Consider the following 27,364-nt stretch of genomic DNA (forward strand, 5'->3'; position numbering starts at 1 on the left):
AAAGCACGTTCCTCCGACCAATCAGGTTTTGTTACTGAGATGAGCCGGTCCGTCAGAGCCTTATCTGAAATACCTGAGCACTTTATCATTGACATCGTATTTGCAATCCACGCCTTACCCCCATTCATGAACGTGTTAATCCCTGATACTCCTACTCCCTCGTCCTCTGCGCATTGAGACCCCTCCAATACAAATCGGACAATGTCGAGGGCGACATTTGCCTGTGCCCGCTGTTACAAACGGAAACGGAAGGTACTGGACGTCGAACCTTTGAGTTGTGTATGATTAAACTGAGGTCTTCTTGCAGTGTGATAGCAAAATCCCTTCTTGTACCAACTGTATGAACGCCAATGCTCAATGTGTGGGCTTGGATCGCGCAACTGAACGATTTGCACCACGCAGGTAAGCATGCATCACTGCTAAATCCAAGACGATTTGCCAACACTTGACAGCCTTGTTCAATACCTGGAGGAGAACATTGCGAAGTACGAGAACGACTTGGGTCAGAATCACGCAGAGTCCGACGATACCGTGAGTCTCGGTACATATCATAATGATGGGACCACCAACAGCATTCACAACTCCAGCTCCCTGGATGATTACTTGGCACGAGTTGTCCGAAACGCCACCAGTAAGAGGATGCATAAAACATTGCATACTCTCCCTGGAGACTTTCTTTCTTCTACATTGTCAACGCCATCAAATCTTCCAGTTGAGACAGAGGGCAGGCTCAGTTCATACATACCCCGAGAGACAGTTCTCGAAACATCAAGCAGCATATTCAAACTTAACAGTATGCCTCTACAGGTTATCAACACGCTGGTAGATATCTTTATTGAGAAAATACGACCACAATATCCCTTTTACGACGAGGAAACCTTGAACTCTTTTCGTCAGTCTGTTATCCATCCAGGCGCAGAAGATTCTGAAGAGCCACGAGCCAAAGTCAGCCATTTCGCGGTTTCCATGATGATGGCTATCAGTGTCATGACCTCCAGAACCACAGACCTTGTCAAGCAGTCTGTTCTAGCTGAGTCATTGTACCGAGATGCACTGCTTTACTACGATCGTCTGGGTCCCAGTACACTGACAAAGTTGCAATGTACCATGTTGCTAGTTCTCTACTCCATATTTCGACCAGGCGATGTGAACATTTGGAACGTGAAGAGCCTTGCGATGCGCCTTGCAGTTGCCATGGGACTACATCGAGAAACCTGTGGCGTTGACGACGCTTTCGATGACTCGACAGCCGACCTTCGTAGAAGAATCTTCTGGACCGTATGTATAGTTGGAAGCCTGTACTGCGGACAAGCACTAATTGTTTGGCAGCTCTATTACTGGGACAGAGCAATATCAATTTCCTCACATCGGCCGCTCGGCATTGCCGACAATCATATCGACGTATCACTGCCATGTGTTCCAGCAGGTGACCGTGTCACAGCCAGATTCGTCAGGTCTCTCACGCTTCGCCAAATACAATCTGAAGTCTATTCGGTCAATTTCTTCGGCAAGAGTCTTGGAGACACTCCATACGAAACTTGGGTTGAGGCAACCGAGCAAAGACTGTCAAGCTGGGCTGACGAAGTTACCTCTCTTGGAGATCATGGATTCGATTTCTTTGAGTTTATAATCTCCACTGTCTTGCTTCATCGTGGGTTATTCATACTATTCCTTGCCTAGCCCTTGTGCTCACAGCCGATGCAGTGCATAGACCATCTCAAGCGAGGCCAGTGTTGGGCGAGAATGCCGTACTGGCATGCTTTGATGCTGCTGCTAGTATACTGCAGGGATACTGGAGAATGATAGTAAGGGGGTTTCTCAAATACGACTGGCACATGGCACACCAAGCATTTGAAGCAGGAATTGTTGTTCTTTATGTTCTGAGGCACTACAAGACGGTGCTTGAGTCGCATCGCACAACTGCCACCATTCTCGAGGTTGTCAACGGCTTCACCAACGTCTTTGTAAGTTCTATCTATCCTCACAAGCCAGGGTCCGGTTTATAACGAGTACTAGATGCTTCTTTCGAGACGCTGGCCAGCATCCATCAATGTCGAGGAGACTTACGAGCGCATTAAAATCAAAGTTCTGAAGCAATTCCTTGCTGGTAGATCCAGCGAAGCGGCACGCCTTGAAAATGATGAGCTGGATAGGCTTGTGAGGTGGGACGCACATCCGTGTATGTATACCGCTAGTGAAGAAGAGAAGATACACCAAGGCGCCTTCTCATTCCAAAGTCACAGCCAGGAACATGACTTGGGATTTTTGTCCTCAACTCAGAATCCCCAGCTACTAGGTGTACCAGCCACGTCTCTCAACTCGACATTAACAATTCACGTGTTCGACCCGTTGAGAACGAATCCTGTTGTTGCAAATCAAGATTTTACCGAGATGGCAGATTTCTGTGACATTGATTGGAATACTGCGAGGTTAGAGGCTTTCACTGATCCTAGTTTTCTGCATTGGGCAATGTAGTACGAACCATTGCAATGCTCGAAATCACTCTATCGAGACATCTCTTTTCCCTCCGATGCTTGGCTGATGGCGAAGACTTTGAAGCTAGAGGGACTGCTCACAATCCCACAAGGTCAAGTTTTGGACAGTTAGATAAGGTCGGCTAATTCCACATCAATGTTGATAGGCGTACATTCTGGAGATAGGGATGTTGGTACTTTCCCAAGCAGGGAAGGAAGCTCGGTCATTTCCACCACGAGCGGAATTAGTCCTGAAGGTGATCGCCTTATCTGCTTTGACTTGGACTTATCGCAACCTCATTCGGTATCGCCCACCCGAGTATCGACAAAATCCTCATTGGCCACCATTAAGGAGCCTACGAGATGGCACAGCGTCTCTCAGCTCCCTTCCTAAGGGTCCGAAGGTCCCATACCAAATACTGGGCTAGATCCAGGTGACTTTGCAAAAGGCCTGGGTGCCACCGAAAGTCCAACATTTGATCCATAGCGTGCTCCTGTGGCAGGGATGCCTTGCTTGACTGAATCCTTCCAGTAAGTCAAGACCAGCACGCCCAAGTGTATAGTGGAGGGGCAGCACCAGATATGAACCTCGAACAAACACACGAGCACTTGCGAGATGCCATCAAAACCATACCATCCTGCAATCGATGCCGGAAACGAAGAGTGAAATGTGATGACGGACTCCCCTCCTGCAGAAACTGCGCCAAAGCATCCGCAGAATGTAATTATCTCGACCATATTTTGGGTGAAGATATTCCCAGGAGCTATCTTCTATCACTTCTTGAGCGATTTGAGGAATTGCTGTCTCGTAGGCGCAACTCTCGCGGTACTACACGTTCTTCAACTAGTGCCGTGACAAGGGAAGCAACGCCGCCTGTTCCTGGCCTGGCATTCCCGATCAGAATTCGACTCCCATCCCTGCCACGGCAAAGCCATTGTGACGATATTCCAGTCTTTTGGGGTGCCACCAGCATCTTCTCACAGTTTAGTCGTCCAATGCTGGCTAACAGGATGCAAAAGCGGGAAAGGCTCGATCGGAAGCCAACATTATATGCGCCGGGGTTGTTCGAAGCCATCTATCCAGCATCAATTCTCCACTCCGTGGGTCTGACAGATCCAGGACATGGTCAATACTTACTGAACATCTACCAAAACTCGATCCATTGGCTATACCCCGTACTAAAAGACGACCATGCACAGCGTGATCTGGAGCGATCATATCAATGCCACAACCTGAACTCAGGCGCCGACTACTTGCTTAGAACCTACCTTGTGTTTGCCATATCATTGCGGCTACTGTCCAGAAACGATCCTCAACTCGCCGTCTCAGCAGGTGCATACTTTTCAATGGCGACTCGAGGACTTTCCATGGGAACATTGCACAATCCATCAACCTCAGCTCTTGAACTTCTCCTGCTTTTGTCCATCTACGTTCTGTTAGATGAGACAGCTGGCGAAATCTGGGATCTTGTGGGTTACTGTTCGAGGATGTGCGTCGAACTTGGTGCCGAGAGGAGTAGGACTACTGTTCATTTGTACCACGCAACGTACACTCTTGAAAGGTACGAGACTTTGACGCTTCCAAGGAATATGAAGCTAACAGGCTTACAGGGACGTTGGAATAGCATATGGCAGGACCATGGATTTGTCCGACTCTTTAGCCTCCGCGACACCAATGTCCGCAGACAACCAAGGCAGTCCGTTCTTACGGACATTCCAACTTGCCAGGATCAAGTCGTCCATTCATGGAATAATTTGTTCGACTCATCAAATGACCGCCGATACAGCAATGAGAGCCTGGGCACTAGACGTGAAGTCGAATCTTGAGACGTGGCGTTCCGAGAGTATAGGGTACCCTTCCACATCTCCGTCTTCTTTAACCTTCGAAAACGTGTCGAAATCCCGCCTCCAGCACGTATGTGACGAAGCCACACTGCTTTTGTTCTCCAGTCTACCGGACCCACACATCATCTTCCCTGACCTGCATTCCATTGCGAGCCGCTACATTAGACGGTGCCGATGGTTTTACGACAACCAGAGGCCGTCGATGGAATCGCCAAATGAAGGCTTATTCCCATTCTCCTGGATGTCCGCGCATAACATCACGCGTGCGGCACTGTTGCTACTAGAGTCTGGGGACTGGGCGCAAGACTCAGTCATTTATGCTGCAATTGGTTTGCTCAAAGAGCTTGACACCAGCCGCGATTCGTCACTGGTAATGATGCTGGAAGAATTGTTACACCACAAACAGTCGTCAAAAATGGACTCGGTCTAGACTATTGCTAGTTAGAACACGGACCTATCACTACATAATCTTTGCTACGTCCATGTTTTCCGAAGCTTCACAAGCTGCCCCTGTTTGCTTTATCCGACCATAGTCACCTACAGCGCATTAGCCCGATGAAGGACAGAGCTGGGTTGGTTGCTTTATTGAGATGGTGATTCATCCCCTGTCCCCGAGCAATGCCGTAGGTCCTGGACATTTTCTTGGCCACCTGATGTTCGAAGATGAAATATCCGGCGAAGACTGTCTACATGGCAGGGAACCATGAAGTGAATGGAATCAAGGGCCCGGCATACTTTGAGTACCTACATGGCTGAATGGTGGAGGTCTTTCTCTCACCTTGTAAAATGATGTTTTCTGGTCAACCCCTATTCTAAGTCGTAGAAGGGCATTAGAACGAGTCGAATACTAAGCCCTGGATAGTCCAACATGGGAGGCTATGCTTTGCTAACACTATGTGTTCTCACCCACAGGAAAACATTGCATACTAGAAACTTGTATGACATGGAAATTCTCACCATCCACCCTGCTCGTTGACCTATGAACAATGTACTTCCGGTCCTCTGTAATATCATCTTCTCCAACCCTCGTCTATCAAGTGAGCACAGTTTAAACCCGGTATCGGAAGTGAAGGTTCTCCATATCCGTCAAGTCCTCAAAGCCTTCCAGGGCTTCCCGTTCCACTTGTGTATGCAACTGTTTCTTGTCCCGAGCTTTGTTCTGCGCATAGACAAAAGCGGTATAGACGGCTTGAGTACCGAACCCAACCGCATAGCAAACCATCATACCTTTGAGTGCCGATGGGTATCGTGGAGCCTCTTGCTCGAAGAAGAGGTGAGGACCAGCAATGCTGCCTCCACAGAAGAAACTGTGTGGTGGTCAGGGAACTCCTTTCATTCCTGGGTAGTACAGATCCTAAAGACTTACATGAAATAGAGACCCAAGACGGTGGCTCGCTTCGTGTGTCCAGCAACGTTGGTCGCTGGGAGGGTCCAGCTCAGAATGATGGGGGAGCCGACAATGTTCTGACACCAGGCGCATGCAAGCAAGTTGTAACGATGAGTCACTGGAAGGGTCATCATCCCAGCCAGTCCGCCAATCCCAGGAATGACACTGACTATATGGTTGTGAGTGGGCGAATGGAACGATGATCAGGAGTGGGAGCACATACGCATCAGAGCCAATCCCATGCAGTTCTTCTTGGTCGACAGCCAGCCGAAGAAAAGCACACCAACCACCTCTAGCGCGCCAGCCGGGGTGGTGTAGAGGCTGGTCTTGAGGGCAGAAAATCCAAATCCTTTGATGATGGCTGTCTGGAAGCTTGAAACGCCTCCGTTAAGGATGCCGAAGGCGGCAGCCTGCACCATGAGGATCCAGGTCTTGGAATCCCAGAGGGCTTCTTTGACCTGATAAGCAAGAAACTTGGAGTGCTTGACCCCGCTGTTGTTATGAGAAACACGCCACACCGCAACGACGCGCTCGTATTCGTTCAGGCACTTCGCGTTATGAGGACCATCCGGCAGGTAGAGGATAATAACCACCGCCCAGGCCGTTGTGAGAGCCCCAACAACCTAGAGCAGTCAGCGTCATTCGGTTGAGTGACACGAGTTTACGCGGGACTCACAAGGTAGATCAGCTTCCAGTTCGGGACCGCAAGGCCACTGGCATGTCCAAGGCCATACGACAACAGTGCCCCGATGACAATGGAAACGCCATTCATACCCAGCCAGAAGGACGTCCTGAGCGGCTGCTCTTCTCGAGTGTACAACATCGAGGTCAAAATGACCCAAGCCGGAGAGACCATTGCTTCAACAGCACCTAAAAAGAATCGGATAACGACGAAGCCGGCAAAATTGTAAACCGCCCCTTGCAGCATACACAGGACACCCCAGACAACGAGAACGTAGCCGGCCAGCCGCCCGACAGGGTATTTCTGGATCAAGATATTCCACGGCCATGCAGCGGCGAGCCATCCAAAGTACAACGCAGAGGCAATCCAGGAATACTGGTCTCCCGTGATGTTGAGGTCCTTCTGCAAACCATAGCTGTTGGAATAGTTGAGCCTGCAAGGAATGTCAAGAATGCACTTTCTGTTGCCTCACAAATCGGTGGCTGTCCATACATACGTCGACTTGTCCAAAAAGCTCCACATGTAGGTGACCATCATCTACCCGCAGAAAGAGTTGTGAGCCTTCTGAGAGTGACCGTAGGTTATGCCACCAGAAGAAGACCTACCAGCGGCAGAACGAGGAAATCCAGCTTTCTGCGCACCTTGACCGAGTCCCTTTGAAGCTGGGCCGGGTCATACTGGAAAGACTTCTCGAAGAGGGCAAGGCCAACGTCGGCATCTTTGCCAATCCTGTCAACGATCTCATGCACTTGCCCTTGGATATCGTCATCGACAATTTGGCTGTCTTGGGTAGTGGTAGTCTCTGTCTTGATCTCCTTGGTTTCAGCCATTGTGTTTTCTGTCTTGTCCATGTTTTGGAAAGCATAGCACTGAAACAAAACCGTCCGGTCGGGCAGCTTTAAATAACACGAAAGCTACCATCTAGTATCTGCGCAGTACTATTCATCCATCTGCTGTGTGACAGTAATGGGTGATAAGGGTTGAGCGATTGTATCTCCATATCTTTCGCCAGTAGAGCTGATTCCTTATGTTCTCTTATCTGCCATATCCCATGGGAAACCTCGACCTTGATACTCGCACAAGTCCACGCAAACCCATCGGGTTATTCCGCACAACTCTGGAAAGTCGACACTCTTATAGCCGTCAGTTTGTTGCCTGGAGAATCCGCTTGGAACGTAGGCGGTCTTAGCGTTTCAAACATGATCATGGTCTAGTTGTCGAGGATTTTGTGATGGATTCACAATCCCACGTCATTCCGGAGCGGGATACCGGCTGGAGCGTAAGGTTTGGAGACATGGAAGTCCTAGTCATCTGAAGACACTCTATTTTGCGCGCAATGGAGTTTCCCAATCGCAGATAATACTAATGGTGAAGTATACCCAACGTATATTCCCTGGTCGAAGCATGTTTGAGTGGTGGGTTGCAAGGACCACAAAGTCCATTCTCTGGAACTCAGCGTGTTGAGGCCAAGGAGGCTAAGTTAGTAAGTCACCGCGCCTTTCCGCCAGGCTCGGGTTATTGCCTCCCTATGTAGGTAGCCGGTCGCCATCAATTAAGTAATGTCCATCACTTTTTTGCCCAAATTCAACCTCACCGACACCACCGTCTTGACTTTCACATCAAAACGACCAATTTATAAAGTTAGGGTTCTCCCTGCGAATCCCTGATCGAGGTGAAAGCCCTTATCCCACTCAGCCCATGAACGCCTCCCAGCCCTTTTCGTTCATGATATCAAGCCAGAATGCGTCTTCTCCTTGATCCATGCGCCTCCAAGTCTCAATCATTGTGTCGCGCATCCGATTCAAGGGCATGAAATGAAAAAAATGCATGAGCTTCTCGGCAAAATCCAGGGCGAATATCCGCAGGTCTGCTATGTTCGCCGGGGCGGAACGAAATTGGCAACATGGCTCCTCAAGCGGAACGCTGGCATCAGCTTCTGCGGACCTTGAATCGGGCAGAGGACGTAATTCTCCAGCAGCAATGATGAGTAGATGTGGAGTAAGCCCTAGAATACGAGAACTGCGATCGAAGCGGCTCAGGGTCTCAAGGACATGCAGGGCCAGATTGAACAAGTCCTGTTTTCGGCCCTTCTCGGGTTGGGCAGTTGTGGCACGACTATGCTGATCACTGGTGACCCCTTCGACGCCAGTTCGCGTAGCGGCTCCATGCCTAGACCTCAGAATGCCGGGAAACGTTCGATATATCAGAATCAGTATGGCGTCGCGATATGCGTCGTTGATGGCCACAAACCCGTTAAGGTCAACTTCTGGATCTTCTGGATCGGCGATCTCATGTCGAAAGTGAGTCTGGAGGTTGATAGCCTGCTCCTCGACCTCTCGTCCGGTGGCCTCCGAAACGAAATCGTGCAGGCTGTCGTCCAGTGGATCGCTGGTCTCCTTCTGTCTCACTATCCGCAGGGCTTGCGCATGACGGGCAACGCGTCCAAGCAATACTTGAGCCTCCGTAGAAATACCCGCCCAAGGATGTAAAAGAATTACCGAGTTATCCAATATCAGAGGCCCGATTCTGTCGACAGTTCCAAGATGCGGCGGAAGCTCAAGAAAGTGTTTCGAAGGATCGGAGACGAGTGTCAAAAGCATCCACCAATACGTTAAAGCTTGTTGGAAGAAAGCATTGTTGTTGCTATTGCTCTGCTCTTTGGCTTTCTTCATTGAGCTCATCCTCGTGACTGCCACCGCGACCGAGTAATAACGGATGCCCATATCGTTTGGATCGTGCCAAGAGCTGCTGACGCCCAGCAGTAGCAGCCCCAGTAGTAGTTCATTCAGACGGTCCGGGGTGAGACCGGCTGCAGCCTTGATCTCAGTGCCGAGCGCTCTTGACGCTTCCTTGCGCGCAAGTACTGCAATGGGCTTCAACTCCACCGTTTGCTTAGCAAGGCAAGCCGCTGAAAGACTCTGTGCAGCTGTGAAGGCGATGGCGGAATGTGGCCAGCGAGCCGACATGACGGTGCGAAAGGGGTTCTTTGGCCCGTCAAAAGTACACACAATGGTACAGACGTGATCAAAATAGTAATTCAATAGAATGGAAGGTGTGAAAGGCAGTTCGTGCGGAAGACCGATGAAGCGCACAGGCATAGGACTGCGCCGGGCGGCAAGAGACACACATTGTGACTCTTCCGCCAGCACGGAGGAGTCATTTTCCTCTAGTCCCTCCCAATGGTCGGAGGACACTGACGATGTACTGCGAACGGAACCGACTGATCTTAAAGCGAAGAAGTCGGCCGAAGTTCCAGAAGCCTGGGCTACAAGATCTCGTGCCGAATCACGGAACTCTGCAGCAGGATCGATACTCGAAGATCCGGCATTATGTACGTCAGGAGTTTGGCCGAAGATATCGTCGGCCATTGTCGCCGCGATTGCTAGTGTTTCCCATGGTGCAGTTTCGCTGGGCGTCGGCTGCTGTGGCAAGCAAGGTCGCCATGATGTCTGGTATCCATTGATGAACGGCGGAGACTGATTGATGCTGGTAATAGCTCTTTCTTTGACGAGACTGATCCCATCTCCTCGAGACTTTCGTTTTGGTTCGAGATGAGGCTTGCGCCATGTGAGCTGCTTGTCGTAGCCAGGACAAGCAATGCCGCGCCTTTGGCAATTGAGGCAAGCAGGCTGAGTCTCGTCACATTTTTTCTGCACTATTCGTCAGCTTGACCATAGCAGGGAGATATGATGGTGAAAGAAACGAACATGTCTCGTCTTGCAGGCCGGACATCCCGACCGAGCTCTCGTTTTCTTGCCATTCGAGGTCATGATGGTGGTATCATTAACATTCGCTGAGATAGCTCTTAATTAGCGCACCAGAGACACGCCTTGCGCCAGCAGCTGTAGCCATGCTGAACTAGCATCGCCGCCACACTATGATGAATGCAAAGCCACGTCGGAGTACCCGTGCACGAGCAAGATGAATGAAACATGCACTCGGATTGTGCACTGAACTAACATGCTTTGTGTCCTGCTGACGATGCGGAAGACGATTCGAGAAGAGAGGCTGAGATTAAGTTCGCGAAGTCGCCGATAGAGAGATTTATTAGCGATAGCGATAGAGACAATCCGGCACCTCTGAAGGATGATAGTAGTCACGTGTGGCCGTTATCTCGGGCGTACGGAATTCTCCATATCACAATAATTTCCCCTCGAGGACAATCGATAAAACGCGGCAAATATCGCCGCTTTCATCCTAGTTCCACAGAGCCCTTGCGCGCCCCTGGCACACTATCAAGTCGTTGCCGATACCCCACAAGACGTGGGAGCGCAAGGTGAGGATGTTGAACGATGTATTCGTTAAACTGAAAAAGGTTATCGACACCAGATTTTGGTACCACAAGGTTATATAGCGTTCGCAATCCCGTCTGACAGTATTGCTCCCTACAGATATCCTATGATGGGAGTCACCATATGATTCAAACAGATATACTTTGAAGTTGTCGCTCTGGCTGTAGAACGCAGAAGATGAGTCTCGCTGGGAAAATTGCAATCGTCACTGGCGGTAGCAGGGGCATTGGGGCTGGAATCGCCAAAGAGCTGGCCAAACGTGGCGCGAAAGTGCTCATCACTTATGTCGCCAACGCCGCAAAGGCAGATGCCGTGGTGGAGGGCATCAAAGCTGACGGGGGCGAGGCCCTGGCAGTCAAAGCAGATTGTACGGACAAGGCCGCACCAAAGGTGGTCGTCGATGCAGCGCTCAAGTTTGATGGCGGAATCGATATCATCATCAACAATGCCGGGGCCGGCGATGAAGCGTATCTTCAGGACGCCACATATGAACACTTTGAAAAAGTGGTCAACACCAACATGCGCTTTCCCCTGTTCCTGGTCCAGGCGGCGCTCCCATATCTTCGAAGAGGCGGGCGAATCGTGAGCATCGGCAGTGTCTGTGGCAGAGAAGGTGAGCTGAATCACACTGACGATACCCTGTCTAACCTGTGTGCAGGCTGGCCTAAGAACAGTGTCTATTGTGCCACCAAGGCTGCCCTGGAAGCATACGCCAGGGTATGGGCTGTCGAACTTGGCCACAAATATGGCGTGACGGTGAATAACGTGAATCCTGGACCCGTTGCCACCGACATGTGGGAGATGTAAGTATCTTTGGCTGTCCCAGATCCAGGAAGATGCTCTAACCACTGGCGCGCGCAGGGACACGACCGCGGAAACGCATGAAGCCATGTCAGATTACTTCAAGAAGACCACTTCAGAGCCTCGGGTCGGGTATGTTGAGGACATCGTTCCTATCGTTGCCTTCCTGTGCGAGGAAAGCGCACGCTGGGTTAATGGGTCGACTACTTGTGCGAATGGGGGTGCGTTGACGGTTTGAGGACGCGGTTAACAAGCCGAGAGAGCCGGGCCTGAGATGCGTTATCCCGCCGTTCTGAGACTTGGAGGTCGAGCCTGGGGATAAAAAAAGTGTCACACTAGAGCCCCCTTCTAGTACTTTCATACCCTCCTCCTACTCCCTCAATACTAAGCTTATAAGCAGTGTCTCTTCTTCTACTTAACTATACGCCTAGTAGTAATTATAGTAGTAAGTGCAGCAAGAGAGATAACAACTCCTATTACGCACATAGTTGAGGTGATGGGCAGTGCACCCTTTTTGGTGTGCCACGTATTTTGTCCCCAGGCTCGAGGTCTATAATCCCTCAACCCAGGCTGATGACCTGATTGACAATCCTCTGAACCCTCATATGATTGGAGTATCTCCTTCGAATTCATACGCCATGCACGATAATCACTGAATCTGGCCCACCAACCGTGTTGAATACGCTGCATACCCCGATTTGGCTGTGATAACCGCGCTCGTGTGATACGAAGCGTATGCCATGAGCACCTCCTTATCAATTACGCGACTGTCAAGTCGGATAGATGCCCCTTCGCAAGATACAGTCAGGCTACTGTGACAGCTAGTCTGCCGCCAAAGTATGCTACATCCGTATCTCAAGATTGCCGCCACAAACAAGTATAAGACTTCCGTTCGAAGACGGCCACTCTTGACATTCTCTCCAGAAATCAGCTGTCGCGGCTGCAATTATCAACCGAAATACTTTGGACTAAGCAGCCATGGGCTCGATGATGGAAACACCCAAGGTGCCGGTCTTCGATGCACGATCGGTGACCCCTGAAGAAGTTGTACAAGGCCTGATCCATGCTGGAGGTGCTGTTATCCGCAATGCGATGGACGTGGAAGATGTACACCAAATCGAGAAAGATATACGGCCTTGGTTGGAGAAGGACAAGCCATGGAAAGAAGGAGGGTTCTTCCCTGTTGAGACAAGACGTGCTTATGGTCTGGCCGGAAAATCGAAGACTTTCATCGAGAAGATGGTCAAGCAAGAGACCTTTCAAAAGGTGTGCGATATCATACTGTCCAAAACGAGCCCGGCATGGGTAGGGCAGAAGCGCGAAGTCAGCACGTCCAAACCTCAGCTCAATACTACCATCGCCTTTTCAATCGGACCTGGTGCCCACCGACAGGAGCTCCATCGCGATGACATGTAGGTCAACATGCACAATGCTATGGGTGGGCTGTGACTGATCTCTCTTGCAGGATACACCACAATTATCCCCTCAAAGGCATCACTGCTAGCGAATTTACCTTTGATCGTGAAGTTGGCATCGGATGGTTTGTGGCAGGCAAGAAAACGACACGAGCAAACGGTGCTACCCGGTTCATCCCTGGGTCTCATCTTTGGGACTCGGAGCTGCCTCCAGACGAATCTCAAGCTTTTTATGCTGAGTTGGAGCCGGGCGACGGATTTGTCATGCTCTCTTCGTGCTTCCATGCTGGTTCCGCGAACACCACGACGGATGAAGAACGACTGCTGTACTGCTGCTTCATGACCAAGGGCTATCTACGACAGGTATATTCATTGGTATCGGATGAGACGCTCCTACTAACAGGGTGTTCAGGAAGAAAACCAATACCTCGCCTCGGATCCTCAGGTCCTGAAGCAAATGTACGACAAAGAGACTCTGAAGGTAAGATTAAGCTGCCTGCTGCGGTGCTGCTACACTTTCAAACTGACGAAATGCAAACAGCTCATCGGTTACAACCTCAGCGCGCCGTTTTTGGGCTGGGTCAACCAGCTACCGCCGCTGAAGGTTCTCTTTGGCGCAGAACTGGAGGAGGCAGAAGACCTGTTCTAGGCGGCGACTTGAGCTGACGGTCTGGAGGAGGAGCATGAGACCCTGACCTGTAGACTTTGACACGGCTCTGGGAGCATGACTTCCGATCAAGGCAGCAAGGGCCGAGAAGTGGGGGTTGATTGATGATTGGATTTCTCGTACACCGATTAGGAGCTATGCCTATATAAATCAAAGCCTGTTCCGGGCTCCTGCACGGTTCTCGTCCCGGTGTCGATTTACTACAGCGACTATCCCATTGCCTTCGTGAGGCTGGTTTGAACTTACGAGCTCCGTATCGTCGAGGATCTCTATCACAGTGTTAGGAGTTTGGATAACACGTGGGTTATCTCGAACGTGGCGCATTTCGACCCCGCGTACCGCGTGCACTTTGACTCCGCTTTTCTCAATCAGCGATTCCAAGTGGACGAGCATCCGACACGATAAAGTGAGCGTGTAATATTTCCACATTCGATGAAAACTTAGATTAGAGCAGGGGTATCGCTAGACATGGACCCGAAGATAATTGACGCCTTATTCAGATCGTGTGCTATCTCAACGCCATCAGTCGGCACATTCAACAATCAACCCGTCCTGTTTTAATCTTGTCCAAGACAAGACTATCGTCATGCTCACTTCTTGTCGCGATAAGCAGGGCGTAGCACAAACGGTCCAGATACAACTTGGCGGGAGATAGGCCGGAAGTCCGCTGATCGAGCGGTTCAGCACTTCCTATATCTAGACCCAATTCCACCATACTGATACCTTGCAGTCTACCACTTCCTTACAACCTGCTGCCTTGCTTCCTTCATCATGGAGAAGGTGGATAATACTCCCAGGGACACTGTCGATTCGGTCGATCCGGTCCAGACTAACGAAGGCGGCGACGAGACACTTTCGGCAGACGAGATCTTGCTGCGTGCCCAAGGCCACAAAGGAGAACTACCACGCCAATTCTCTAGCTTCGCCGCTCTGTCCCTGGCCTTTGTTATCACCAACTCATGGATCGGGTTATGCGCCACATTTGTGACTCCCCTGATCTTAGGAGGAGGACCAATGGTCTTTTTCGGTGTCCTCGTCGCGGCGGTGGCATGTACTATTATCAGTTGGTGTCATCTCAAGGGATCGAATGGCCTCCTTGCTAACACTCTTCAAGCTGCCGGCTTAGCTGAACTGGCCTCAGCATATCCTTCCAGTGGTGGCCAGTACCATTTCGCTTTCATGGTATCTTCGGTCAAGGCCCGAGCGGCTGCCGCATTTGTGACAGGGTGGTTGAGCACGCTGGCGTGGTGCCTTACGTCTACCTCTGCCAGCATTTTTGACGGTAAGTCATGTGTGCCTGAGCTTCTGATGGAGATTCCGACCTGACCAGCAACGCACGTCAGCCCAGATGATCCTGGCACTAGCATCGTTCTATAATGCCGATTTTGCCCCGACACAGTGGCAGACCTACTTGATATTCCTCCTGATCACGATACTGGCCGCTCTGGTCGTGTGCTACGCGCCCAGATTGCTGCCCGCCCTGGAGAAATTCTTCTTTTGGTGCAGTCTTTCGGGGTTTCTTGTAGCCTTCATCACCATGTTGGCAGCGAGCCGGCACAAGGAGTCCGCCCATGTCGTTTTCGTGGAATACAACAACCAAAGCGGCTGGAGCGACGGTATGTCCTTCGTCATCGCTGTGGGGACATGCATGTACACCTTCCTTGCAACGGATGCAACGACCCATATTGCGGAAGTGAGTTTGCTGCACTCCCAACAACAACTGCCACATGAGACAGAACTCCACTGACACCACCCTAGGAAGTACCTGATCCAGGCCGCCACATTCCTCGAGTCATGATCTTGACTATGGTCATCGGTTTCGGCACGGTCATGCCATTCATACTGGCCATTCTTTTCTCCTCGAACGACCTTGATGCCATCAGCGCTTCGGCGCTTCCCATCCTGGAAGTCTACTATCAAGCCACGGGCAGTAAGGGCGCAGCTGCTTTTTTCACCTTCTGGATATTGCTGAACTACTTCGGCGCCACTATCAGCTGCCTAGCAACCTCGGGCCGTCTCACCTGGGCCTTCGCTCGTGACAATGGTCTCCCGTACTCGCACTTCTTTGCCAGAGTCCACCGAACGCTCGAGACCCCCATCAATGCCACTTTTGCGTGCGCAACTTTTGTTGTTCTGTACGGCCTGATCTACATCGGCTCCACCACGGCCTTCAACAGCATCATCAACATGTCCATCCTGGCTTTGAACGTGAGCTATGTTGTGCCTCAGGGCATTCTCCTATATCGTGGGCGCAACAAGGTGCTTCCGTCGCGGAGTTTCAAACTCGGACCTCTGGGCCCGTTCGTCAACGCCTTTTCTTGTGTATGGTGCACCTTCTACACCATCATCTTCTGCTTCCCAACCTTCCTGCCCGCCGAAGTGGGTAGCATGAACTACGTCAGTGTCGTCGTCGTTGGGATCATAGTGATCATTGCGGTGCTTTGGTATGGCGGGAAGAGAAAGACGTTTGTCGGACCTGTAAGTTGCTTTACCTTTCCTCATTTGCGTCTTGCCTTGATCCAGTGAGGATGGCGCTGATATGTTGTCCACTAGAACCTCAACTTCGAAGGCTTGGAAATTACCCAGGAGCATCTTCAAGAGATCCAAGGCCATGGTCACGGCCACCGTCACAGCGAGGTGCTAACTGATGCTGCATCCTCCAGCCAAAAGGCAGCCTGAGGCATGCTGTTGATTCCCGCGGCGATTTAGGTCAAAACCGATGAAATATAGCTGTGGATGGCGAGAACCTTATCCGTTCCTTAGCTGATAAATCTCCGAAAGAGCAGATTTAATATCATATGGGACTTTTATTCGCGCGAGGGCTGTATGTGTGGGACTCCAGTAGGCTTCTCTATCCATGTCTATAACTAACAATACAGCGCTAAGTCTACTAAATATCCTACTGTATCTTGGTGCAAGTCATATTTATTGATACATTTTCCAGCTATATCGCCAAGGGCACGCCGCTACGCACATGATATCAGCCCCCCTCTCTTCTATTTTCACCTCGTAAACTCTTCGATTCGGCCCAAGGCGTCCACGTGATGCCTTACCAAGTTATAGCAACCACGACCATCATAGAAATGATACCTACCACCAGAGAAGAGACGTTCTCCTGAGAAGCTGCACCGGTGTATTGAGCCATGTCACCGGTTCTCGAGGCGGTTCCGGTTCCGGTTCCGATCTCTGCGACCGTCTTCGTGGCCCAAGAGGTTCCAGAAGCCTTGGAGCTGGTGACGGTGTTTTGTAGCACAGGACTGATGACGACTGATGTCACGACAGCATTTTCTGACTGATGACTATTAGCGGACGTGACGATTCCGGCGACGTTGGTGACAGTAACAGTCTTCGAGGACCCTGCTGCAGTCTCTCCAGATTTGGCCGGGTTGGCATTTGTTGAGGCTGCACTGGGCACAGATTCGATGGCAGTGGAAGACACTTCAGGAGATGTCACTGTGCGAGTCGAAACTGAAACTGAAGACCATTCTTTCCACTTGTTGGAGGATTCGCCTTCACTGCCGGTGGTGGGAGCTGGGCCAATCGAGACAGTCGCCGTCAGTATATCCGAGGTAAGAGTCACGGGACAAACGGTGGTTGTGACTGAGATGACAATGGTGCTCACGGTGGTTGTCTGCGACACGACTGGGCACCGCGGGATTGTCGTTGGGCATGCCGTGATAGTTGTCAGTGTCGTCGTGTAGATAGTCGATGTTGTCCACTTTTGCGATGTTGGCCAAGGCTTGCCTGTCTCGAGAGGTCCGGTCAGTGAATCAGTGAATGGACTGGTAGTAGAGGCCCAGTCATCCCATGACGGAAGGTAATCAGTCACTCTTGAAGTGGGGCTGGAATCGATTCTACCTCCGGAAGGGGTGCTGGCGGACCACCAGTCGTTCCACAACCCAAGAGAGTCGTCGGTCTTAGTGACGGATGTCATTGTAGAGCTGGAGACACTGCCTGCCGGCCAAGTCGTATAACTTCCACTTGTCGTGCCAGGAACCGAGGTGGTGGCAGAGGCGGAGGCTGCCGTGCTTGTCTCCGAGACGGGAGAGGTATGAATGGTCGAGAGAGTCGAACGGGTAGTGCCTTCAATCGGTCCGACACTCACAATGTACGATGTTGTGGTTGAGCTGACTGGGACATCAGTTGCCGAAGTAACTCCCGTGCTTGACGCTGAAGTGGTGCCCCCAATCGGTCCTACACCCACGCCATGTGATGTTGTGGTGCTTGAGCTGACTGGGGCATCAGCTGACGAAGTAACTCCCGTGCTTGACGCTGAAGTGATGCTCGGAATGGCGTGGAACCCTGTGTTCGAGCTTGTAGTAGTGGTTGCCAGAGTAGAGGACGAAGATATACCGCCAGCAGTGCTCTGGGAACTTGTTTCCGAGGTCGCGGAAGTGGTTGCCGGTGCAGAGGAAGAGCCCATGATGCTTGACGTGCCAGCAAATGTTGTGGTGGTCCCCGTGGACCCCGAGGTCGTCGGACTCGCCGGTGTAGATCCTCCGGTGGAAGATAGAGTCGAACTCAGGATTGATGAGGACAAGGTTGAAACCGTACTGCTGGTCAAAGATGCCGAACTCGGTAATCCGGACGCTGTGTAAGCACTGAGCGAGGATATTATCGAAGTTGAAGCCGTGGTCAACGACGTAGGATTATCTGAAGTCGAGGTTGAGGTCGAGGTCGAGATCAAAGCGGTGGACGAAGTCGAAGACTCAGTTGTCGCCAAAGATGTGACCCTCGAGGAAGTCGAATACGTGGTGGTGGATGACTGGGAAGTTGAGGAGACTGTGCTGGCAAACATTGTAGTCGAGATCACCGCCAAAGTTGAAGTGGTCATCACCGAGGCACTCGTCGTTGTGGTCATGGTTGATGTAGCGGGATTTGTGGTCGTCGTTGCCAACACAGTAGAGCTGCTAGTGCTAAGAGTGGTCAGTGTGGTGCTGGTGCTAGTTCCACAGCGAGGATCGGGATTTGCCGTGGCTCCCAAGGTCACTGATGTACATCCATCGACTATTGCAGGGCCATGTCTCAGCAATCCGTCACTTGTTCCACAATAATAGAGTTCTGTCTTGTCGCCTGTCGTGCACACAAGTTCACCACCTTGAAGCTGGCAGACCAGATGGCTCCACGCGCCAGAGACGCGACTGGCAGTGTAGACGTAGACGAGACTGTTTGAGTTCGAATGTGCCGCTGCATAATAGACAGTAGACTGCCCTGGGGTCGTAATTTGCAAATAGTTTTCTCCTGTCAGTGCAAAGTCCAAGTTTGTATTGGTGCCCGCGAGATCCATGCCCAAAAAGTCGGAGAATCTGTACAACTCGTAGGTCTCACCCTCCATCGTTGCCTGCAGAATCAAGGGCGTCACTTCACAGCTCGCCGGGGCTGTTGTCGTAGTCGTGGTGGTTGTAGTCGTCGACGACATTGTCGTTGTGCTGGTCGTGCTGGACGTGATGGTTGGATTATCCCGGTCTCGCAGAATGTTGAACCAGGGCGACGTCTTGATCTGCCAATCATTCGGATTGTTGCGATCTCCAAACGTGCGCAACGCTCGTGCAAGGAGTTTAAACTGGCCACTGGGGATCTCAGTCCCATTGGCCAACACGCTGGATGACACAATGGTGAAAGATGAGTCGGCTACCCTGGGATACAAATATAATGGAAAGTCGATGATCTCGTCACTTAGCCCGGATGGACGTGTCCTGACCGAGCCAACCCACTTGTTCAGTCCCGGAACAAAGGGGTAAGCCCAATCAGTCTCATTCCAGTCACGCTCGACCAGCTAGAAGACACCGTGGTCAGCCTTTCCCAAACAGAATGATTGGCACAGACTCACATCGATACTGAGCTCGCGAGTGCTCCACAGGATGTTGAAGTATGGTTGTGGTATATCCGTATTATCCTCGAATGTGTAGTTGTGGCCTTCTTCCACGAGACCGCCGTACCCGCTGAGCATCAATGGAACATCTCGCTGCATTTCCCATGTGTCACTTGCGTAGATAGAGCCCTTGACACCTATCATCTCTTAGTGTGGACCAGCGGTTTTCACGGTGTTTGCTTACCCATGTACGTGACTTTGACCATCTCTCCGTTGTCGCCCACTAAGAGAATTCCTCCGCCGTAGACTGGTAACGTGTTTGCTGCTGGAAGCGGCGGCTCGACGAAGATTATAGAGAGTGTTGCCGTGCCGCCTGCTCCAACCGTGATGGTCTCCGCGGACAACGTCGCCTCCGCCACGTTGCCTTCTCCCGAGGTATAGCTTGGACTGCGCGAAACCCAGGCGTCTCCGGCGCCCTTGGACAGGATCGTGACTCCGGGCTGATGGACGACCTGGTAAGTGACCGCCTCGTCTCTTTGGTTTGAAATCACCACGGAATGAAAACTTTGAAAGTGGTCCGTGTCATTCAGATGGAGAACCGGGGGAGAGACTGTAGTCGTATATTCAACGACTTTGAATGCATCGATCAAGCCGGCGCCTTGTTGTGCGACAGAACTGGCCAAACCTTAGTGATTGCTGGCCAAAGAAAAATCCCACTTACGCCAAATTCTCAGTACCATCGGACGCTATCACGAAGTCGCCACTAGCGATTATCCTTTCACGAGCAATGTTCGCTGCTTCGTCGCCCAGTGCTCTCCTTCCACCTCGAGACTGAAAGAAGAGGGCTCCAACTCCGGCAATCTAGAGAAAGTTTCTCTGTAAGTGGTGGCGTAGAGGACTCTGGGGCAGGCACTTACATAAGGGCATGCCATGCTAGTACCTGAGTAGGTCGCATAGCTGCCTTGCGAGACTGGCCAAGTGGAGAAAATTGTACCGCCTGCTCTGGTCAGTTGAAACTCCTGATATTGTACTTGCCAATGTGGGCCTACCAGGAGCGGAAATTTCAGGCTTCATCCTGGCATCGAGCGTTGGGCCGAATGAGCTGAAGTAACTAATTCCACCGGCTCCTGATCCCGCTGCCTTCGGGAGAGCCACGGGAACATAGTCGTGAACGAATTCGTATGTGACTGTGAAGTTCTGCTCATGCTGCTCGAGCAGCCACTGACCATCTTCATACGTAATCAAAGCAACTGTAACCGCACGTTAATACATAAGCATGGCACTTGAACAAAGTCGGTGGCTCACATCCTGTAGCTTGGTCATCCCTGTATAGTGAGCGGTCGGGGACTTCCCACTCTGATCCCTCAAAGTTATAGTAAAAAACCCAGTTTACCCTACCGATAAGGACAGTATCCATGATCTGCCACACACAGCTTCCCCGGCTGAAAGGAGTCAGTAAATGTTCCGAGCAACATGGAAGTCTCACTCACGGCAGAATCACAATATCGTCGCTGCTAGGAGACGCGCTGTCGGGCAACGTGCAGCTGAGGTCCCTGGTGCCCTCAACCCAGTATGCTGAGTGATTGCCCTCAAGGGCAAATTCTCTTTGGTCCGAGCTCAAGTAGAGCTGCATCAAAGGTCAGAACTCTGCACTGGATATAGACTTGATCATCTTACAATTTCACGGGACTCGCCGCTGCTGGAGTGGGCAACTGTGTAGGCGCCAGTGTAGTTTTTATGTGAGACACTTCCAATTGCGAGAGAACCATACCCGTTACCGCCGCTGCTGGTATAAAAAGGGCCTGCGAATGATCAGTACATCCATGCAAAGGACAGTCTTCGGTTGCAAGGTCGGCCCTACCAGTTTCGCCAGCATTTCCGGCCGATATGGTCACAAGCCTACCAGCCTCATGAATGCTTGTGGCGACCATGGCGAAGGCAGTCTCAGCGAACCCTGCATTTGATCCCAGGGAGGCGGAGATAATATCCGCGCCTTCTTCGTACGCCTGCAGCATACCTGCGACAATGACATCCTCATATGCAGATCCCGAGCACCCAAACACTTTATACATACGCAAAGTTGCACCAGGGGCGACTCCGGGGACCAATTCGTAATTACTGCCGACGATACCAGACACATGTGTGCCATGGCCGTGGCAGTCAAACGGGTCGTCGTCTGGCACATAAGGAAGACCAACGTCATACTCGTCACCAACAAGATCGTATCCCTTGTCGATCTTGTAGCCTGGTCCAAAACCGCCACCGAGTGAGGGATGGGTATAGTCGACGCCACTATCGACGATAGCAACAATAACATCCTTACCATCATAGCCAAGAGAGTGGAGAAGGTTAACGTTTGTGTCATTGTGTGGGTTCCAGACGACATTTCCTCCTGGGGTGAAGCTAGACGCCTCGACTGGGAGAGTGAACAATCCAGCCTCCCATACCTTCTCAACTTCGGGCAATGCTCGTATTTCTTCAAGTGTTTTGTTGGTGGCGCCGGTCAGGTCAAACGAGGCACCATGAAAGACGGATGAGTCGAAGCTGAGAGCCGGTTCTGCCGACTGACCTGTGCTCTGGAGGGTGGTATAGAAGGCGCCCGTGTCCTAGATCATGCTGGAGTCAACACCTGGCTTCGTGCTGAGCCGTCCCCGAGACTTACAGCGGTGCCATCCCTCTTTTTGAACTTTTTAGACCCATAGCCGGAGAATTTGACGATGAACCTTCCCGTACGCGGTTGGATGGCAGCCTCGCCAGGCTCATTGCCGGAGTCTGACAAGACCTGACCAAAGACGGAGGAAAACAAGAGAAACAAAGAGAGGGAAAAGAGGGACTTCATCCTCAACGAGGATTCAAAGGAACGAACGACTCAAGCAGTCTGCGAAAGCGGGGCCAGCGGCCGAATTGGTTGTAAGTCAAACGAATGGACGAGACTTAGAGTCTCTTTACATGGGCACAACACACGATGCATTAACCGTGAGGCCCTGAAGCCTGTTATATCAACATTGTATCTGGCCCGATACCGGACACGCTCCCATAGCGCCATGAAGTCGAGATGCTGCGCTTCTTCTTCAGGCAGAGTATAGGTCATTTTTACCCGGAATTGGACTTCAGGATACGGGCTAATGAAAGCGTCTCATCACAAACGGGTGGTGGAGTCTGGTATGTTGTTTTGATGAAGGAAATCCTCTTTCAGGGGCTAGAGAGGATAAGCGTGTATCTCAAGTAATGTTGAGTTTTGTGAAATGAGACTCCTGCATAGGTGCTTGAGAGAGATATTCTGCGCGCTACTGATATCAAGAAAGAGCGCGCCTCACTTAGCTGGACCGGATGGATCTCGGTCAGAGGGGCACGGAAATGGCAATTGAGGCCAAGAATCATCGGGCGAGCTTTTTTGGATCACGGGGGTGGACAGAAAAGGGATCGCATCCGCACGTGGCTACAGGGGCCGGGTGGGTCATTGATGCATCTTGGAATCGCTCCGGAATTCGCCGGCACGCGTACCTGGATATGAACCAGAGCTCATGGTAGTAAAGTGAGTACCCATGCAAGATCGACCCCAGGGGTACAGCATGTTATATGCAGGCCAGCCACCAATGTACCACGAGGACGGTAAGTGTTGGATAGATGGACAATATGTCATGTCCGTACTTCCAATCTCTACATTAGAGGTACCTCACTGTAGCTTTGCTCTACAATTCAATTTGCATTGTGCCCAGAGGCTAGGAGCGCTTCTACAGGTGTCCTCAACTCACCACACATCCCAACTATTGATTGCATTGACCCTCATCCGAACCATTTTGATCAGATTAGATGGTTCGATAAGATTAGATTTTCGACCCGTTTGTCCTGTTCTATACTGGCCTCGACTTGGTATGGGTCATGCGCCGGCTTCGGCTTTGGTGACGATTGGCTTGAGGGGTTGCCAAGTTGGGGAGGATACCAATGTTTCATATCCGCATCAAGAGACAAGACGTTGCCAAGCCGACATGGTGAAGAACGCATCCTCCAGCCAAGGTCGAAGGGTTTTCATCGCTGCTCTGCGCCAAGGTCAATGGAAGATTGATGTACGTATGCACAATATTGCAAAGGTATTGATTCCAGATGAAGACAACTCAGGTGACAGCATGGCGTGGAGGAAATTATCCCAAGGGTGGTGCTCTGGCCACACGGTAAGTGGTATAAGGAAGCGGTTTTGCTCCTGGCATCTTTCCTTCAACTCTTGCAAGTTCAAACACCCTCACTCGTTGATCCGCTCGTTTTCAGAAACACAGTCTCTCGTTTATCTCATCACCATGCATTACTCCATTAGCTTGCTGGCATTTGCTGCCATCGGCCTCGCCTTTGAGTATCCCGACTTTGTTCCCCTCCATCGTCGTCAGGAGCCAGGCACTCCTCTATACGAATGTCACGCCAACTGCGGTATGTAACATCTACCCTCGAAGAACAACATGCAGTCCAACTGACTCTGTCTTTTCCAACAGGCGGTGTCATCACCCAGTCTCGCACGGAGGACTTCTGTAACGGCGACCTATTCAACAGCTACTACAGCGCCTGTATGACGTGTGCATTGACCTACGACATCTGGCAATACTACGGCAATAGTGTGACGACCGCTGGGGAGACTTGCGGCCTTGATACCACTCCAGAACCAGCTGCGGCCACAACCTCTGATGTCGCAACTCCAACCTCTGATGTGATCTCTGTGTCTGTCATTTCAGATGTCCCAGCTACCCCAGCGCCCACTCCATCCGAGACCACAACTGCGGTGACCAGCTCTGCGGTGACTGGAGGCGAATCGTCATCTGACATTGTCACTGCTTCGACCGGTGCAGACGCCACTTCGGCCTCCACTACCTCTTGGGTTTCCGCTACTTTGCCAGCCTCTTCGACTGGAGCAGACACCACTGCAGTGACCAGCTCTGCAGTGACTGGAGGTGAATCGGCATCTGATATTGTCACCGCTTCGATTGGAGCAGACACCACTTTGGCCTCTACTGCGACTTGGGTCTCCACCACTGTGGCAGCTTCTTCAACATATTCGAGTGTTAGCCCAGCCTTGTACACAGGAGCTGCCAGCATTAACGACGCCAAATATCCCTTGTGGTCCCTTGGGGCCTTGTTGGTGGCCTTTTTCTAAATGATGAAGCTACTGCTTGCAGTATGAACTTGCTGACACGCAAGCCAACTGAAGCATCCTCTTGAAGTACATCATGTCTATCTTTCTTCCTGTGCCTCAGGATAGTATGGTCGAAGTTCACGAACCATCTACCTTGACTTTTTGAGAATTACCGAAATGCAGAGCTTCAAGGGTGTCAGGTCTGCTAAGAGTTTGACAATATAGACTAGTGAGGCCGTTGGCACTTGCAGATAATCGGGTGATTGGTGGCGTTTAATGGAATGAAATATTTGATCAAGACCGTGACATGACTACAAATCAGCCTACAACTACTGTACTCCCGTAGCAACCAGACCTATAAACATACATATCGGCAATAGCTTGGTCACTATAGAATAATCCAGGGTCATGGATTATGCTCTGCCCACAATAAAGAAGACGACGACAACCATCGCGGCCATAATAATAAAAAGAGGTGCGAAGCCAGAGGATCCCACAGGTAAGAACTGATAACCCTACTCCAGCCTCCTTGGTGCCGACACTAAATCTACTTGCTATGGTTTATAGTTCTATTGACCTCAAATAATCAAGACACGCCATGCAAGACGCGTCACCATTTCTATAGTGTGCAAACGAGGCCTTTTTTGAACACCAATCGCCCGACTCAGCCAGGATGCCAACTTGTGTTAGCGTCTTATTGCACTCGCAAAGAAAGCTCGGCCATGGCTCACGCTCCTTGATCTCTGATCATGAAGGCTCAAAAATCTTATGTAGACCCATGCACTGTGAGAGCCTGATGGCGGCCGCCATGAGAGTAGCATTCAAATCACTGAAACCCAGGTTATGGGCGACTTTGGTAGAAAGGACCGCCGCTTGGACGGAATACACTGCAGGAGTAATCGATCCATCGCAAGAAGATATGGAGGGACAGAATTGCATCAAACCACTTTTAAGAACCTCCGGGAATAAAGGGTGTCTCTCATAGCCTCGAACAGCTGCCGTGGGACATGCTCGGCCATGGCTTTGGTATTAGTCCGCAAAAGCAAGTAGCTGCAATCTCATGGCACTTCAACTCACATATACCTAGAGTGTGTTGAAGTCTCACACTGTTCTGAACTGAGCATGTTGTGCTCTAGCTATTAGCACTGGAAGCGGATCTATTGAAAGAGACTCACACTCAATACCGGCAGATATTAAGCCATTCATAGGGATGCCGGTATGTGTTTGGACTCGAAAACACCTCGCACTGCTCGAGGAACGTCGCTGTATGCAGAATGCCATACCTGAGGAGACATATGGAATTTTACCAGCTTGACAGAGACTGGAATAGACAGCAACAGACCACTTTTCAAGGTCGTGATACCACTCCTGGGGTCGAGGAGACTTCTTACAGGACAAACGGATCACTTCTGACCGAGATCATTTCGGATGCGCGTCCTAGGGATAGCAACCTCCATCATGTCGACCACAGGCTAACCTTTCCAATGTAACCGTAGCAGCAGACACAGGTACCTTGTCTAGAGTCGTCGCTGAATCCCCAGGCTTCATTGACCGGTGTCCCGGTAGACAAGGATTTCCCTAGAGTCTGATCGTCTCGCCGTGCGCTGGCAGGCAGAATGATCTCATTGGACCAAGGGTGTCCAACTTCTAAAGCGCGTATTGTCAACGTAGCTTTGTGAGTGTTCCCTATAAGTGTGGGCGTATGGAATCAGTACTGGCTTTTCACAGTTCATATTCATGTCTTCGGAGGCCCCGGGACACCTATACGTATCGCTCTTCATTTCTTCGTGGAGTTGGCACCTAGCTAGACGACCCACGTTACACCCAGAGGTAACCGTAATGTAGGAGGGGAGTCCAAGACGGTTCAAAGGGTACTTTCTCAGCCGTTGAGTCGTGACTGACGTCTCATGGACCAATGGGGATCCGTTCTCCCGGATGAGCCTTGTTAACGAGTCTTTGGTGGGCCTTGATTGGTGGCTGTCCGATCTGCTTCACATGACACATGATTCCATGCCCCCCGTCGGTGCCGAACCTCTTTTCCTGTCGGCCTCAGCTTACACAGGCAGTCGCCAATGCTGTGTCTGTTCATCGCATTACGAGTAGGTAGGCTGCTGAAGCTCTTCAAATGTCATAGGAGCATGAAACGCGCTCTTCCGCACTAGCTAGACCCCAAGGCTTAGCAAATGGCTTGCCACGATCGGCGGTGTACGTGCACTACGCTATCAAAGTTCTCCTTATCGTTAATCTTAATCGTGGGGGAGTTTCTCGAACCAACCCCCACCAAGAAGCCTTATCAAGGGACTCTGACCTCGTGAAGCCAGCTTCGCTTCCTCATTCTCTCCCTCCAATTCACTCCAAGTCACTCCAAGTGCTTTACTCAGCGGACGTGGGTCGTATCAACGGGTGGGAGTACCTGATGTGGTCTCTGTCATGTCCATGACTTGGGTACGATCCGTCATGATTGCTGAAAATCACGTTCTGGCTGCTGTGTAGGTCGACAGACACCCTCCTCGTATCAGCCAACAGCCTCAAAAATGGCTGATATGTCAGTAACTGGAGCGAATCTACTAGCGAGTCGAGGTATTGCAGCTTCGTTCCCTCTTTTGACTTGGCCACCAACTGACTTACTGCCTGACTTGCTGCCCAGATTGCCGTACGTGCAAACGCAGAAGAATTTGCTGCGACCGTACTCTGCCCGCGTGCTGGAAGTGTGGTACCAGAAGCTTGCAGTGCCCAGGTTATACTTTGGACCTCAGATGGGTGAACGAAACAGCGAGAAGGACCAAGTCCAAAGGCAGCCACAATTCGCCCGAGCGCAACAATACGACAATATCTCATCATCGTCTACCGGGACTTGACAGCGATCAAAC

The 27,364-nt window shown here is 51.1% G+C and overlaps 9 protein-coding genes across 9 annotated transcripts; 6 read left to right on the plus strand and 3 right to left on the minus strand.

Annotated features, from left to right (window-relative positions):
- Positions 1-795: 795 nt before the first annotated feature.
- A1O1_05692 (uncharacterized protein) lies at positions 796-2,475 on the plus strand (the record flags this gene model as incomplete). The annotated part of the gene is made up of 4 exons (XM_007726576.1): positions 796-1,278; positions 1,330-1,651; positions 1,705-1,964; positions 2,017-2,475. 4 exons carry the CDS (start codon positions 796-798, stop codon positions 2,473-2,475), a joined length of 1,524 nt encoding a protein of 507 aa, XP_007724766.1.
- Positions 2,476-5,367: 2,892 nt separating this feature from the next.
- A1O1_05693 (uncharacterized protein) lies at positions 5,368-7,218 on the minus strand (the record flags this gene model as incomplete). The annotated part of the gene is made up of 6 exons (XM_007726577.1): positions 5,368-5,626; positions 5,686-5,875; positions 5,930-6,329; positions 6,383-6,821; positions 6,885-6,925; positions 6,994-7,218. 6 exons carry the CDS (start codon positions 7,216-7,218, stop codon positions 5,368-5,370), a joined length of 1,554 nt encoding a protein of 517 aa, XP_007724767.1.
- An 861-nt stretch (positions 7,219-8,079) lies between these two features.
- Positions 8,080-9,756, minus strand: A1O1_05694 (uncharacterized protein; the record flags this gene model as incomplete). The annotated part of the gene is made up of 1 exon (XM_007726578.1): positions 8,080-9,756. The coding sequence occupies one exon, from the start codon at positions 9,754-9,756 to the stop codon at positions 8,080-8,082; it is 1,677 nt and encodes a 558-aa protein (XP_007724768.1).
- Positions 9,757-10,857: 1,101 nt separating this feature from the next.
- Positions 10,858-11,719, plus strand: A1O1_05695 (uncharacterized protein; the record flags this gene model as incomplete). The annotated part of the gene is made up of 3 exons (XM_007726579.1): positions 10,858-11,293; positions 11,339-11,483; positions 11,542-11,719. 3 exons carry the CDS (start codon positions 10,858-10,860, stop codon positions 11,717-11,719), a joined length of 759 nt encoding a protein of 252 aa, XP_007724769.1.
- A 740-nt stretch (positions 11,720-12,459) lies between these two features.
- On the plus strand, positions 12,460-13,545 carry A1O1_05696 (uncharacterized protein; the record flags this gene model as incomplete). Its single annotated transcript, XM_007726580.1, has 4 exons — positions 12,460-12,893; positions 12,947-13,259; positions 13,309-13,377; positions 13,438-13,545. The coding sequence occupies 4 exons, from the start codon at positions 12,460-12,462 to the stop codon at positions 13,543-13,545; spliced, it is 924 nt and encodes a 307-aa protein (XP_007724770.1).
- Positions 13,546-14,334: 789 nt separating this feature from the next.
- Positions 14,335-16,242, plus strand: A1O1_05697 (uncharacterized protein; the record flags this gene model as incomplete). Its single annotated transcript, XM_007726581.1, has 5 exons — positions 14,335-14,626; positions 14,678-14,845; positions 14,907-15,256; positions 15,322-16,041; positions 16,117-16,242. The coding sequence occupies 5 exons, from the start codon at positions 14,335-14,337 to the stop codon at positions 16,240-16,242; spliced, it is 1,656 nt and encodes a 551-aa protein (XP_007724771.1).
- Positions 16,243-16,612: 370 nt separating this feature from the next.
- A1O1_05698 (uncharacterized protein) lies at positions 16,613-22,214 on the minus strand (the record flags this gene model as incomplete). The annotated part of the gene is made up of 11 exons (XM_007726582.1): positions 16,613-19,339; positions 19,394-19,572; positions 19,620-20,050; positions 20,097-20,236; positions 20,293-20,375; positions 20,425-20,625; positions 20,681-20,817; positions 20,866-21,002; positions 21,053-21,177; positions 21,237-21,981; positions 22,038-22,214. 11 exons carry the CDS (start codon positions 22,212-22,214, stop codon positions 16,613-16,615), a joined length of 5,082 nt encoding a protein of 1,693 aa, XP_007724772.1.
- Positions 22,215-23,670: 1,456 nt separating this feature from the next.
- On the plus strand, positions 23,671-24,515 carry A1O1_05699 (uncharacterized protein; the record flags this gene model as incomplete). The annotated part of the gene is made up of 2 exons (XM_007726583.1): positions 23,671-23,797; positions 23,860-24,515. The coding sequence occupies 2 exons, from the start codon at positions 23,671-23,673 to the stop codon at positions 24,513-24,515; spliced, it is 783 nt and encodes a 260-aa protein (XP_007724773.1).
- A 2,513-nt stretch (positions 24,516-27,028) lies between these two features.
- On the plus strand, positions 27,029-27,352 carry A1O1_05700 (uncharacterized protein; the record flags this gene model as incomplete). The annotated part of the gene is made up of 2 exons (XM_007726584.1): positions 27,029-27,039; positions 27,142-27,352. 2 exons carry the CDS (start codon positions 27,029-27,031, stop codon positions 27,350-27,352), a joined length of 222 nt encoding a protein of 73 aa, XP_007724774.1.
- Between the last annotated feature and the right edge of the window lie 12 nt (positions 27,353-27,364).

This window comes from Capronia coronata (assembly GCF_000585585.1).
Source record: "Capronia coronata CBS 617.96 chromosome Unknown acBCG-supercont1.5, whole genome shotgun sequence".
NCBI lineage: Eukaryota > Fungi > Ascomycota > Eurotiomycetes > Chaetothyriales > Herpotrichiellaceae > Capronia > Capronia coronata.